Source organism: Balaenoptera acutorostrata, chromosome 5 (assembly GCF_949987535.1).
Source record: "Balaenoptera acutorostrata chromosome 5, mBalAcu1.1, whole genome shotgun sequence".
NCBI classification, from domain to species: Eukaryota; Metazoa; Chordata; class Mammalia; order Artiodactyla; family Balaenopteridae; genus Balaenoptera; species Balaenoptera acutorostrata.
Genome location: NC_080068.1, coordinates 20,260,358 through 20,273,797, shown reverse-complemented (window position 1 = coordinate 20,273,797; position 13,440 = coordinate 20,260,358). Strand labels below are relative to the sequence as shown.

At 33.5% G+C, this 13,440-nt stretch overlaps 1 protein-coding gene across 5 annotated transcripts in view; it reads left to right on the top strand.

The window, feature by feature from the left end:
- The window catches only part of DNAJB14 (DnaJ heat shock protein family (Hsp40) member B14), a 48,834-nt gene extending 39,427 nt beyond the window's left edge, over positions 1–9,407 (top strand). For all 5 annotated transcript variants that reach the window (XM_057547012.1, XM_057547011.1, XM_057547014.1 and 2 more), the window contains 2 exons: positions 421–593; positions 4,393–9,407. In XM_057547012.1, the coding sequence (XP_057402995.1) occupies positions 421–593; positions 4,393–4,517 (298 nt within the window). In that variant the 3' untranslated portion in view covers positions 4,518–9,407. The remainder of the gene's footprint in view (positions 1–420; positions 594–4,392) is intronic.
- Positions 9,408–13,440: the final 4,033 nt, after the last annotated feature.

Below are 13,440 nucleotides of genomic sequence, written 5' to 3'. Positions count from 1 at the left end.
AGGTATTTTTCCACAATATACTTTATATATAAGCAATCAGGACATATAGGAAATTTAATGCAGCATACCTTCCAAAAAACTTTAGTGTAATACAATGAATATAATGGAAACTTTGTAAAATCATATTGCTAGTGATTATATAGTATTAAAAACAGAGTGGTCTAAAAATAAGAAGTAATTTATTTCTTCCAAATAAGATTTTTATTAACTATAAGTTGAGAGAACTTATAGGAACATAATGTATTAAAATATGATTACTTTTTTATGACATGAATGGTGGTTTTAGGTAATTTGAGATAATATTAAATACTTGATCACCAATATTGATTTTTTAATTATTTTTATTAGCTTGATTTGTAGAAGCAGATCAGAATGTACAATTTTAATTAAAAAAATAATGATCAAGCATTTCTTTTACAGTGGATCAGGGCAAACGATTAAAATGCAGACAGAAAACTTGGGTGTCGTTTATTATGTCAACAAAGACTTTAAAAATGAATATAAAGGAATGTTATTGCAAAAGGTAGAAAAGAGTGTGGAAGAAGATTATGTGACTAATATTCGAAATAATTGCTGGAAAGAAAGACAACAAAGTAAGTTTATCAAATATTTAACATTTAAAAACTTATTCAGAGTCTTTGGAATTGATTACTGTAGATTTCCCTACTCAAGGAATGTTCTAGAATTGCCTGGCACATACTCGGAGCCCAGTACTTAAATGAGACAATATGTTTTAATGTACATGTGGTCTTATAACAATATATGGCACATGGCAAGAACTTAATAAATGGTATTTGTGTTATTGTTCTTAATAAATATTTGATGGAATAAGTAGATAATATCAAATTTCCTTGTATTTAAGATGTTGTCAGTTGTAACATGCAACATTATTTTATGCACCACTAAGAAAGAAAAAAATCCTGGTATAAACTATGTCATCAGTTTTAATATGTATCCTGTTTCAGAATTAAATTTGAAACTCTTCATTAATTTAGCTTCAACAGGTAACACTTAATGTACAATGAGTTTTGTTGACATTCCACTTTCCTTTACTTATTTTGTAGGTAGAGAAGTTCTTGTGAACACTTAATTTGTTTAGCCTCTTCCAGCCTCAACTTCCTTAATTTAAGCAGTTATATCTATAAAAAGATTGACTATTGACCATAAGAATCTGCTGAGATGCTCCATGTGAACTGTTATTATAGTTTTTTGTTTTTCTTACTGTTCCGAATAATAATATAGACCATATAGTGTAGACATTGGAATTAAACAGACTAAAGTTGAATCCTAGGTCTGAAATTTTTACCTGAGTGATTAAGGCCGAATATTCTAACCTCTATGAATTTATTTCCTCGTGTATAAAATGGATGATGATGATGATGGTGAGTGGGAACAGGAAGTAACTATAATTTATATAACGCCTATTTTTTCAGTCATTGTCCCAAGCCCTTTATATATATTAACTCATTTAAGCTCCACAATGACACTGTGAGGCGATTATACCCACTTTACATATGAGGAAACTGAGGCATAGAGAGACTAATTAGTAACTTGCCCAAGGTCATTGAGGTGATCTGTGATTCAAAACCAATTTGCTTTCATAATCTAGGCACTGTGCCTCACAGTCTTCTCTCTAATACATAACTTTATGGGTTTGTTGTGAAAATTAAATCAGGCAATAGTTGAAGTGTTTCACATGTAGTAAATACTCAGAAAATGGGAGCAATTATCATCTCTTATCCACCGGGGAAAATTTGATAAAACAACCATGGTATACTTCTAAGAGAGTTCTTATCTCTGGCATTGGTTTCTTCATCTATATACTGATAGTTAGAGGAGAAACCTCCTTAGTTTCTAAGTCTCTGAGTTTGTGAATCAGTATGTTCTCAAAGTGGAGAAGGTTACATAAGACCAGTGGTTTTTCAGCTGGGAATGATTTGCCCCTGCCTCCCAGGGGACATTTGGTAATGTCTGGAAACTGTGTGCGTCAACACGGGGTTGGGGTGGAAGGGATTGCTACTGGCATCTAATGGGTTAAGGCCAGGGACGCTGCCTAACATTCTAGGATGCACAGGGCAACCTCCACACCAAGAATTATCTGGCCCCAAATGCCAGTATTGCTAAGGTTGAGAAACCATGCATTAGCCAAAGGTCTTAAGGGAAGTATTTCCCAAATTTTACTTATTTAATTTTATTTCACCTAATTTTTTGATCTGTAGCACCTTGCACAGTTGTTGGTACAACATAGGCAGAATAAATTTTTGATGGATATATGAACAGTTGGATGAATGATTAATGAATTCATATGAATGAATGTATGAAAGACCTGCTTATTTTGTGCTAAAAGAATGACGAGCACATTAGATATCTCATTTTCAAATACAAGTCCTAGTCCCCAGCCAAATACGGGTGATTTTGGGGTTATGCATACTTACATTCTATTACCTTAAATAAAAATTGGGAATTGACTGCATAAATAGAAAGAAAGAAGGAAAGGTATTCATGTTTATGAATGAGTGTAATGTTATGTTTAAAGTGCCAGCTCTGGGACTGCCTTGCAAGATCCTGGCTTCACCAAAGCATTACCTAGTTACTTAACCTCTCTAAATCTTAGTTATCTTATCATTAAAATATGGACCATAACAGATAATATATGGTAACACTTAGCGTAATGCCTTGTATCCATAAGTGTTCTATATTATTATTTATTTATTTACTTATTTTTACTCCATCCCTAGCATAAGCCAAGTAGTTTTTCTGGCATAATTTAATCTTTTAACAATCCGACAAGATCAATATAAGTAGGTTCACAGAATGTGAAGAATTGGTCAATCAAGGTAAAGGGTTTTAGAGTGTTTATTGTGGTACTCAACTTGTGTATGTTTGAAATTTTCAATATAAAATTCAACAAATTCAGCACATCTATAGGTTAGGGGCTTGAATACACTTTTGCCAGGATTTTTCTGTTTTGGAGTCACTTCTAACACTCTCTAATGTCTAGATTGGTAAAATAGGTGTTTTATAAAATACAAGCAGTAATTTGAGGTAATGGAAAGAATATTAGGCTAGGAGTTAGAGATTTGGATTGAAATCTAGATTCTGCCATTTACTAGCCCTGTGAACTTTGCTTTATCTACCACACTTGGAAAGAATCATCTGCAAATGGATTTTACAAGTGCCTCATTTGTAAATAAAAGGAGGGGAGTGATTTTAATTGATTTGTTAAATCCTAACCTGATTGATCATTTCTGAAAGTCTTTACAAATAGAATACACTCTTATCTATGAGTTTATTTTGAATGTGGTCCTGATTGATGTCCTCTAATTTGGTCACTGTTTTTGGTTACATTTTATCTAAGTGAGCCCACCCTTTAGAAGTGTTAATAAACAGTGAAATGGCTGAGAATAACAGGAAAGTAACAAGGAATAGTTCCTGAAGAATGTTTGATTTCTAGTCCCTTTATTTTTCTTTACTAATTCTATCCACATATTGAAGGAAGCGTCAGAAGTACTTATTTGCTGAATATCACTGCTGTGATTGTATAGCAAGCTGTTTTTCTCTTTTGTGTTCCTTTAGTAAGTTTATTATATATGTTTTTAATTCAAGCAAACTCAGAACAAGATTGCAAATTTTTCTACTCAGATCTTGGCATAATTAATTAATCTGGAACCTTAATAAAAGGTTACAGCAAAACAACCACTAGCAGTATTGAATAGCATATGGTATGTTTGGGATAAGAGGTCAAGATAATGCTTTAGAGCATCAGTTTTTAAACCTTTGGGAACAGGAGTGGAGGAGGGAAAGGGTTGATAGGATACCATCCTTATTTTCTTTTCTAGAGCAGCTCTGTGATTTATTTATTCATTCATTCATTTATTCATTCATTCACTCATTTATGGCTGCGTTGGGTCTTCGTTGCTGCGGGCGGGCTTTCTCTAGTTGCGGAGAGCGGGGCTTACTTTGTTGCAGTGCGCGGGCTTCTTCTTGTTGCGGTGCACCGGCTCCAGGCGTGCGGGCTTCAGTAGTTGCAGCATTTGGGCTTAGTAGTTGCGGCACGTGGGCCCTAGAGCACGAGGGCTTGGTAGTTGTGGCGCACAGGCTTAGTTGCTCTGCGGCATGTGGGATCTTCCCAGACCAGGGCTCGAACCTGTGAACCCTGCATTGGCAGGCGGATTCTTAACCACTGCACCACCAAGGAAGTCCCTCTGTGTTTGTTTCACATGGTAGGATTCCAAATGGCTTTTAGGTCTAGTACTTGGATTTCTTTAAAAACAAACAAGCAAACAGTTAATAGAAATATATTGAAGGACTTCTATGAAACATCTTTGAGTTTAAACAACTAGTTGATCTAAATTACTATTTACTTAGCAAAATATTTTTTTTGGTTAACAGAAACAGATATGCAGTATGCAGCAAAAGTATACCATGATGAACGACTCCGAAGGAAGGCAGATGCCTTGAGCATGGACAACTGTAAAGAATTGGAGCGGCTGACCAGTATTTATAAAGGAGGATGAACTGGAATTTTATTTATACCTTTTAGAGTACTCTCTATTTTTTCTGTAAGTAAGTTTAGTTTCATCATGAGAGCTAAAGAAGAAGATTTGATGTTGAAAACTAAACTGAATAGTTGGTCCCTGAAATCTTGGACTGTTTATGACCTACTGACTCCTTTAAATAGTAAAGAACTGAAAACTAAAATTAATATTTTAGTTATGCTTCTGCAATTATTTTCACTTTAAAAGCTTATATGATTCCTAACTAAAAATGTCTTGAGAAAGGATTATCGCACCTGTAGCAATTTCTGGTTTTAGATTCTCAATTTTTTTCCCTTGTCATGTAAATATTTATGGAATGATCATTTTGTGTATATACAGGTTATTGCCTTTTTATTTAAATTCTTTTGGTGTTTAGCTCCATGAGACACTTTAAAGTGACAGAATAAATGTTTTATGACAAAATTGTATTTTCCTTGTCAGATGTCCAATGTGTGGAGGTTACAATGAAACTTTATCCAAAAGAAAAGAAAAAACGAAAGTTGTTTAACTTTGTGTAAAATCTTGTAGCATTATCAGCGTAGAGGGAATTGATATTTTTAATATTGCCATTATATTCTAAATTATATATTGAGATAAATGAACTGGTGTAAAGTATAAGTTTGCTATTTATTTAGTTTTACGAATTGCTAAGCCATGCATAGAAATGAAATGCTATACTGATAGATTTTAAAGAAAATATGAGGAAATGGCTATATAAACATTAACCAAAAAGGGTCTTCAACAGTAAATTGCAGTTATGTCATTTGCAATTCCAGTAACTAAAAGGCCCCCAAATGTTCATATGTATACATCTTTGAAGGCTACTAAAATTTATGAAGAACAGGACCTACCTGTTTTACCCCCCATGGAAATTTGCAGTTTCTTCTTAGTGATCAGGAGCCTTAGTAAACAGGATCCGAAACTAAATGAGTTCTTAATATTGTCTAATAGGAAAAATTACTACTGAAATGAAGCTTTGTGCCTTTTAACCTGATTGCCAGCTCGTAAACATATAGGTAGATTACAGCAGACTTACTTGATCAGAGCATGATCTGTTTTGCCATATACAGCAGTGAGCAGAAACATAGCAGCAGGTAGAATAGTGATTTATAACAAGTTATCCTTACAAAAATTTGAGCTAAAATCTATTCTCCATTGAGTAATTCAATTAATCCTATAGGAATAAGCTCCTTATAATTAAATCCATAATATAAATTGGAAAAATCAGCTGGAAATTGAAGTTTTTGGTGCCTGTATGTTGGATATGAAACTATTTGATTTCTAGTCTTCTATGTTTTTTTTTTTCTTCTGTGTTTAACAGTTGTAGTATTTTAATGATTTTGCTTTCATACTCATTTAACAGAACATGAACACGTCTTTGGTAGTTTTTTTTGTATGTGAGAGAATGCTAGTTGGAGTGCAGTGTTCTTTTATTTAAAGATGTTTTTCTGAATGTAATTTATATAGCATCTGTTGAATAGAACTTCTGAAATGACCATTCTTTTTTAAATGTTCTCTTGTATCCCCTTTTCCAGGTAAATCAATAGAAATGCTTGATTGAATTAGTTGTTTAACTAAACAGCATACTATCCTAGGAAAACTGGACAGCTTAACCAACTTTCTTTTAGAAATGCAACCTTAAAAAAAAAATAGCGTGCTTAAAAGAAAATACAATTTAAAATATTTTCTTCAGCCTATAGAATTAGTTTCTGAAAAACAAGGTCATAGCATTCTAATTAACTTTGAAAGTTTATATGCATCAGAAAACTTATACAAATATAAATGAAAAAAATTTCATCCATTATTTTTCCAGTTTTAATGGGAAATTTACACTATCGTGATTGATGCTTATGTGAATTGAACTCTTGTTGACTGATTCTTTTTCCCTTAATCCTGACTTTAAGGAGATAGGTGAAGTTATCAAGTTAAGTGAAGTTATATATTATGAAGTCATACATGGCTTTTGGACAGTATTATATTTCAGTTGCATTACATTTCATTTCATAAAATGCATTTGATAAAATTTTCAAACAACTGTGGGAAATGACTGATCGAGTGCCTGACAATTTAAGCCACATGTAAAGTATGCAAATAAAGAGTAAGCCCTTAATGTCACCTATATCATGGTGTAAAGGCCCGTCCAAGTGTCTTAGAATTTTGGGTTAATTCTACAAAGTAAAAAGACTTCTGCTATCTTTTTTTTTTTAATCAAAGTGTATGATTTACAGTGTCAGCTATCTTGAGATGTAAGATTTTCACATTTGCTGCTCTTCGAACAAAATTCCATTTTGCCATCTTATTTTTAGCTACCTGAGCTTTCCAATTTAATTTGATAACTTGTCCTCTTCATTTTAATCATTGCCTAAAAGCCCTCAATCTTTGAGTATTGATTTACTAGCTTTTCTAACTGGTATTTTAGAAGTTTGGCAGCAATTATATTTATTAGTGCTTTACATTTTTATCCCTTTTTAAACACATACACAAACATCTTTGTCTTTGCGAGGATTTGGGGGAAAGTAAATAGTACCTTTTCTCCTCCTCTTTTAATTCCTTTGTTTCCACATAGGTGCTAGTCATTTGTAAGTTTTGGAATTTATTGTGATCAAATCTGAGAATTTAACTCTCAACAGTGAGAAATAATAAGTGAAAATAATATGTTTTGGGAACAGACTACATTTGAATGCTTAAATAAGTATTTGTTTCATAATCATTACATTCTTATTTGTTATAATTACAAAGATTTGGTAGAGAAGAGTAAGCCCTTAAGGTATATATATGCCAGTGCATTAAACCACTTTGCTTTTATGTCAGCTCAGGTGTTATTAGGAACAGGAAGATAGAATTCCAGCCCTTTGCTTTAATTGCACTTTCATGCTTAAGTGCTCTTCCTGTTAAATCTTTAGTTATACTAGTATGTAAAATTGTTACTGAGAGAAATGGTTAACCGCTTGATTTCCCTTTGTTGATTTGTAATATTTTTAAATGCAGCTGTTATTTAACAGATGTGACATGTTAATATTACTTAATAATGCATTCTAACGTATTTCATTAAAAAAATTTCCCACCTGTGTTAAGGCAGTGAAATATTTCTAGATGTTGGCCTGAGGACCAAATGAGCCGTCTTTTTAGTTAAGTAAGAATTATGTCAAAAAACCAAATAATTCAAAAGGAGAATTTGTGCACTTATTTAGCTTTCCCATATGAAGCTTGTGTTCAGTATTACTCTTACTATTGTCTGTCTTCATACTGAGTGAACCAACTGAAAAGGCATTCATAATCTTTTTTCTTAACTGAACAGAAAACCTTCTGAAAATGAACAATAAATCTTAATCTGTACTAGATAGCTGAAAAACCTTGTCTCTTGGCCATATTGGACTAGTGCCTAAAGTCCATAAAATTCTCTATAAACCCATCAAAAAGAAAAGAGAGTAGTCTCACAATAACTTCAGTTTTTTTAATTCTAATTTTTAAGTTCAAAGAAGAAGTGGGTAGAATGAGGACCTTCAAGCATTGTTGCACATTCCTTTAATAATCTGGCAGGCGATACAGTCCTCGAATTCAGGCTTCCTCTTTGTTTCATTGCTATTAAATAGACAGTTTCATATAAATGGAAACATTTTCCCTCAAAACACTAGTTCAAAACATATTCCTTATATTAAGGATTATGTAACCGTATTTTTTGTAAATTCCTTGTAACTTTCCTGTTGGTATGTGATTCCTTTTCATTTATTTAATTTTATTATCTGCTGGTTTTGGGGCCAATAGATTTGTGAATATTCTGTGGATGTGTCCATGTATACGTGTGTGTGTGTGTGTGTATATATATATATATATATATATATATATACACACATATATATATATTTTCCAGCTAATACCTCAAATATGTGATTGTTTAATATATACCACATTATATTTGCACAGAGCAGGGCTTCCATTAGCAGTGGATTTTCTTATTTCTAACTTTGAAAATCAGTCCACAGAATTTCATTGGTGTGGATTCTTTCTGTTGATCTTTTCCATATTTTAACAGAGATTCCTATTATAAGGCCCATACTTCAAATATAATTGTATCTTTCTATAGCAATCTGGAAGTATGTAGGGGTAAGAAGTGTTTCTTGGAATGTTTTAGTAAGTTACCATAAAAAATTGGAATTACTCGTTGCCAAGCTGTCTGGTAACTGCATAACAGATGACATCTGGCATGAATGTGAATGTCTCATTCACTTCAGCCCAGGAGTTGGGACATTCTAATCTGATATTCTACTTTGCCATTTAAGAGCACCACTAAAATAATAGAGATTTTTCGATGACATCGGAGTATTTTAAGCATCAATTTAAAAATGAACTGCTTTGGACTCTGTATGGATGGATGACTATATCAATGAGAAGAAAGAAACTCACACATAAATAATATTTTTGTAATTTATTTGTATTAAGAAATGCTTCTTACCTTTTTTGTTTTTTCAATTTTTGGGTTGCTACATAAGACTTTCTTTCCATATGAAGTTTAGATCATGTTTTTTAAAAGCTGCAGGTAATTTTCAAGGTGTGATGGAATTTTAATGGAAGCCTTGTATAAGTTAAATGAAGTGAAATTGGTAAAGGAGATCTTACTTTATTTGTCTATAGTGCATTCAAGATTATACAATTAGATTTCAAAATGAAATGTCTGATTTGTAAAATATTTAATGTTATATCAGACTTATATAAAATAAAATTTTCTGTGTGAGAACTCTGTTAAAGAAAATGCATTTGATTTTTAATGAATGTTCTGCTGAATGATTTATGATGAATTTTTGTCTTTCAGTCTCTGCAGTTTATCTCAATATATGAATAAAAAGAAGGTCTGTTCTCACTGTAAAGGGTTTGTTTTTATCATGTTTTACATTCTTAATATGCCCTTTCCTTCATTCATTCAACCATTCAACAAATGTATGAATGTTTGCTATAACCCAGGCAGTAATATGGGAATTAATCACTGAAGAAGGCAAAAATCCTTATGAAGTTTACATCTAGCAAGGGAAATAAATGTCAAGTAAATAACTAATTATAATTATGATGAATGCTACAAAGAAAATTACAAGGTACAACAAAAGCATATATCTAGAAGACTTAACCTACTCTGGGAGGATTAGGGAAGGTTTCTCTGAGGAAGTGAGCTTAAGCTGAAACCCAAAAGATGAGATAAGTAGGAGTGAGGTGAATGCTAGATAAATATTTCAGGCAGAGTGTGCTAAGTTGATAAAGTCATAGAAACTTTACAGAAGTGAAAACAAACTTGTATGATTATGACATAGGAAGCCAGGCTAAGTTAGAGAATTAAAATAAGATAAGGGCCAGATCCCATGAGGCTATATATAAACCATGATGATTTATGTTCAGAGAAAAACTTTGAGATTTTTAATGAAGGAGTTAACATGATGAGACTTGAGTTTTTAAAATAACATTTTAGTTGTTGTGCAAAGAAGACTGGAGGGCAAAAGTGAATGTAGGAAATGATAGGAAGTATTGTCAAAGGAGAGATGATCATGGCTTGGACCAGAGTAGGAATATAGATAGTGATTGACTTTGAGATACAGTCAGGATGTAGAATCAAGAGAATTATTTGATTGATTGGATTTGGGATAAATGGAGGCAGCAATTAAAAACTTTCCAAAAATTTGGCTATGAAAAGAAGTAGAGAAAAGGGGTGGTAGCTGGAAGATGTGGTTTCTAAGAAGGCTTTTGTTTTTTCAATTATTATTTATTACATGAAACCTTACTACTTATTACGAGAGACCTTACTAATTCTTTTTATTCTGGTGGAAAGGGGCAAGTAGAAAGTGAAAAAATAGAGAAAAAGAAGGATAATAGCATTAAGTACCTGATATTCTAGAGGATGTTGGAGCCACTGAAAAGATGGAACAATTACTTTAGCTAAGAGACACCACCAGCATTCTTTCAGAAAGGAATATATGGGTTATGGCTTGTATTTTCTTAATGAGATAAGCAGTTTATGGAAAATTAGGGGGTGGAGAGGATGATAAGGAGACACTTCAAAAAGAATGAAGACAATTTGAAGGAATCATTTTCACTGAGTCATCTGACTAGTGAAAAGTAGGATTTCTTTGGGTCCCACATTGGTGACAGAATTTACAATCTGTTAAATTTTGTGTATTTTTTCCAACTTAATCCAGCAGCCTTGGCATAGACATGTAGAATACAACTCATTTAACTCTTCCAAATTTGAGGTTCTGTCAAGCAGGAAAGATGGTAGGGGCATTTAAGATGTTGACAAGTGAGTGGTTTCACTGACTATTAGATGTAAGCCAGAGATCGAGGGAATTAGTGATTTCTGAGGTGACCGCCTAAGTCCAGGGTGTGGTGACCATGGGTGATAGTACAGAAGAGAAAGTTATTGTATAGACCTTATTGTATTTTCAATGGGCCAAATCCCAAACCAGAGCCAAAATCAAAATTTGTAAGACATTTTCCAACTTGGCCAGTGTAAGTGATAAAATTTTCATTTTTGTATGTTGGAGAATCAGCAAGACTCTCCTCCCCATACGAGTTTGAATACCAATAGAATTTTCACACAGACAGCAGAGCCAGCCTAAATCCAGATGATTGATTGTTGATTTTTTGATAGGAAACCAGAATCTAAAAAAAAAAACAAAAAAATTGAGAGCTCTGCTCTATACAACAGCTAAGAGAAATTTAAGCTAAAGAGAAGCAGAAACAAAGGCTCTGATATAATGAACTCAGAACTTTAACATGTGTATGTTTGTTGACTATATAATGTACTAGTATACTGTGTACATAGCAGGACAAAATAGAAAATTTGTATAATGAGATAAAAATTTTGTGTGCATATGCATGTATGTGTATACTATCTGTTTCTTTCTGAACCTCAGAGATCATCTGTTAAATCCCACTTTGGAGAACTGGCACACGGTGCTGATAATCTTTTAGGTCAGTAAATATTTCCCTTAGTCCTGTACCAACAGCAGTGTTATTGATGGGTAAATGCAAACAGATCAATCTGAGTACATAAGGAACTCTCCTATTGACATGCCATAGTTTGGAAACCACCACACTTGGAAATTAAAAATCTTACTAGATTTTTCAATTTGTAGACATTGTAGTATTTGGAGATCTTGGAAAGCTGTGCTCTCCCTTTTTGCCACTCAAGAGGAAGAAAAAAATCAGCAATATTTTCCAGGTCAACTACCATATAATAATGTCATTAAAATGGATAATTATGTTAAAATGAAAAGTAGTGCTTCCAGAAATTAGAATTTCGCTAGAGTTCATATTTTTATTTGCCTCCAAACTTGGGGGCAAATGGTGGGGAGGTACAGGGGGAAATAAGGAGTTTTAGTTTTAGTCAGGGCCAGGACTAATGGTTTCTTGTAATCACTTTCATTCTACAAATGTTGAAATGAGTACCTACAGAATGCAAGAAACAGAGGCATTGTAGGAAACTGGAAAAAATCTAAGCCATGACCCTTCTTTCTAGACCTTACCGTCTCACTGGGTAAACAAACTAAAACTATGACACATAATTATGCACAAATAAATATCAATCATTCTTGGTAGTATATAGGAGCATTCAAGAGAATGTGATGGATGAGAAGGTGTTATAAGGAAACAAGATTTAAATAACTAAGGCAGAAAATGCAGGGGTTTAGAACATGCCACCCTGAAATATGCCACTTTAGCATATTGATTATTTTGATCTGAAGGCACTAGGAAACAGCAAATGCAGGAAGGGCTCTCTGACCTCCTACTTCTACTTAAAGGCTTGTTATAAAACTTCCCGTGAGAAAGGTTCCCTCCCTCTACCAGGAAAAGAAGAACATTCTTACCACCAGAGATGAAACTGACACTGAAATGGACCTGTGCAAACAAACCTACTAAAATAACCCTTATCTTCCATTAGTTTATCCCATACGTTTAATAGTCACTGTTGTACAATCTACTGCCCCTAGCCCAAGCCCCCTTGTCTGTCTCATCCCCACAATTTATTGTTTTTTGTGTAAAAAGGTATATAAACTTTGGGCCTAATGGCTTTGGGTCTTCATTTTCCTTCTGAAGACTCCCATGTACATGTAAAAATATTCAATTAATTTGTATGATTTTCCTCCTGTTAATCTGTCTGTTAATTTCATTGTTAGACCCAGCCACAAAATCAAAGAAGGTAGAAGGAAGTTTTGCCTCTCCTACGAGAGAAATAAGCATTTCAGATTCGGGAACCTCCACAACTAGCATGGGAAAATAAGAGTCATTTGGATGGAAGGGTGAGGTAATAAATTCGGCTGGGAGTATAGGATTCACAGTAGAGTGCATTTAGAAGTAAAATAAAATGACATGTTAGTGCCAGATTAAAAACTACATCAACTATTGTCTGCAATGGTATATCACTAAAGATTTTTTGATCAGCAATAATGTACATTATTTTAGAAAGGTTTAACTGGCCATTGTTAAGTGGCTATCGATACAGTCTTGCTGAATGGAATAATTGTTTGAATGAAGAACTGAAAAAATCTAGATGTAAAAAAACATTGTTAAGGAAGAAAAGAACATGAAGAAGGAAAGAGAGCAAACATGATACCTGATGGAATCTTGGAACCAACATGGACATAGATCAGGAAACACAGGTTTACTGGAGTTTTTAGAGCTTTTGAGTTAGAACTGACAGACATATGTGTAGAAATATTCAACATCCAACAAGCAGCTGAAAATGTGAACCTAGAACTCAGATGAAAGGTGCAGATTTAGGACTCACATTCTCAGGACACTGTGGAAAGGGAAAAACAGCAGAGGAATCAAAGACAAGCTTTAAATGCCTTCATTTAAGAGGAGGCTACAGTGGGTGAGGAGCTAAAATAAGTGCAGTGTCCTAGAAGCTAAGAAATGA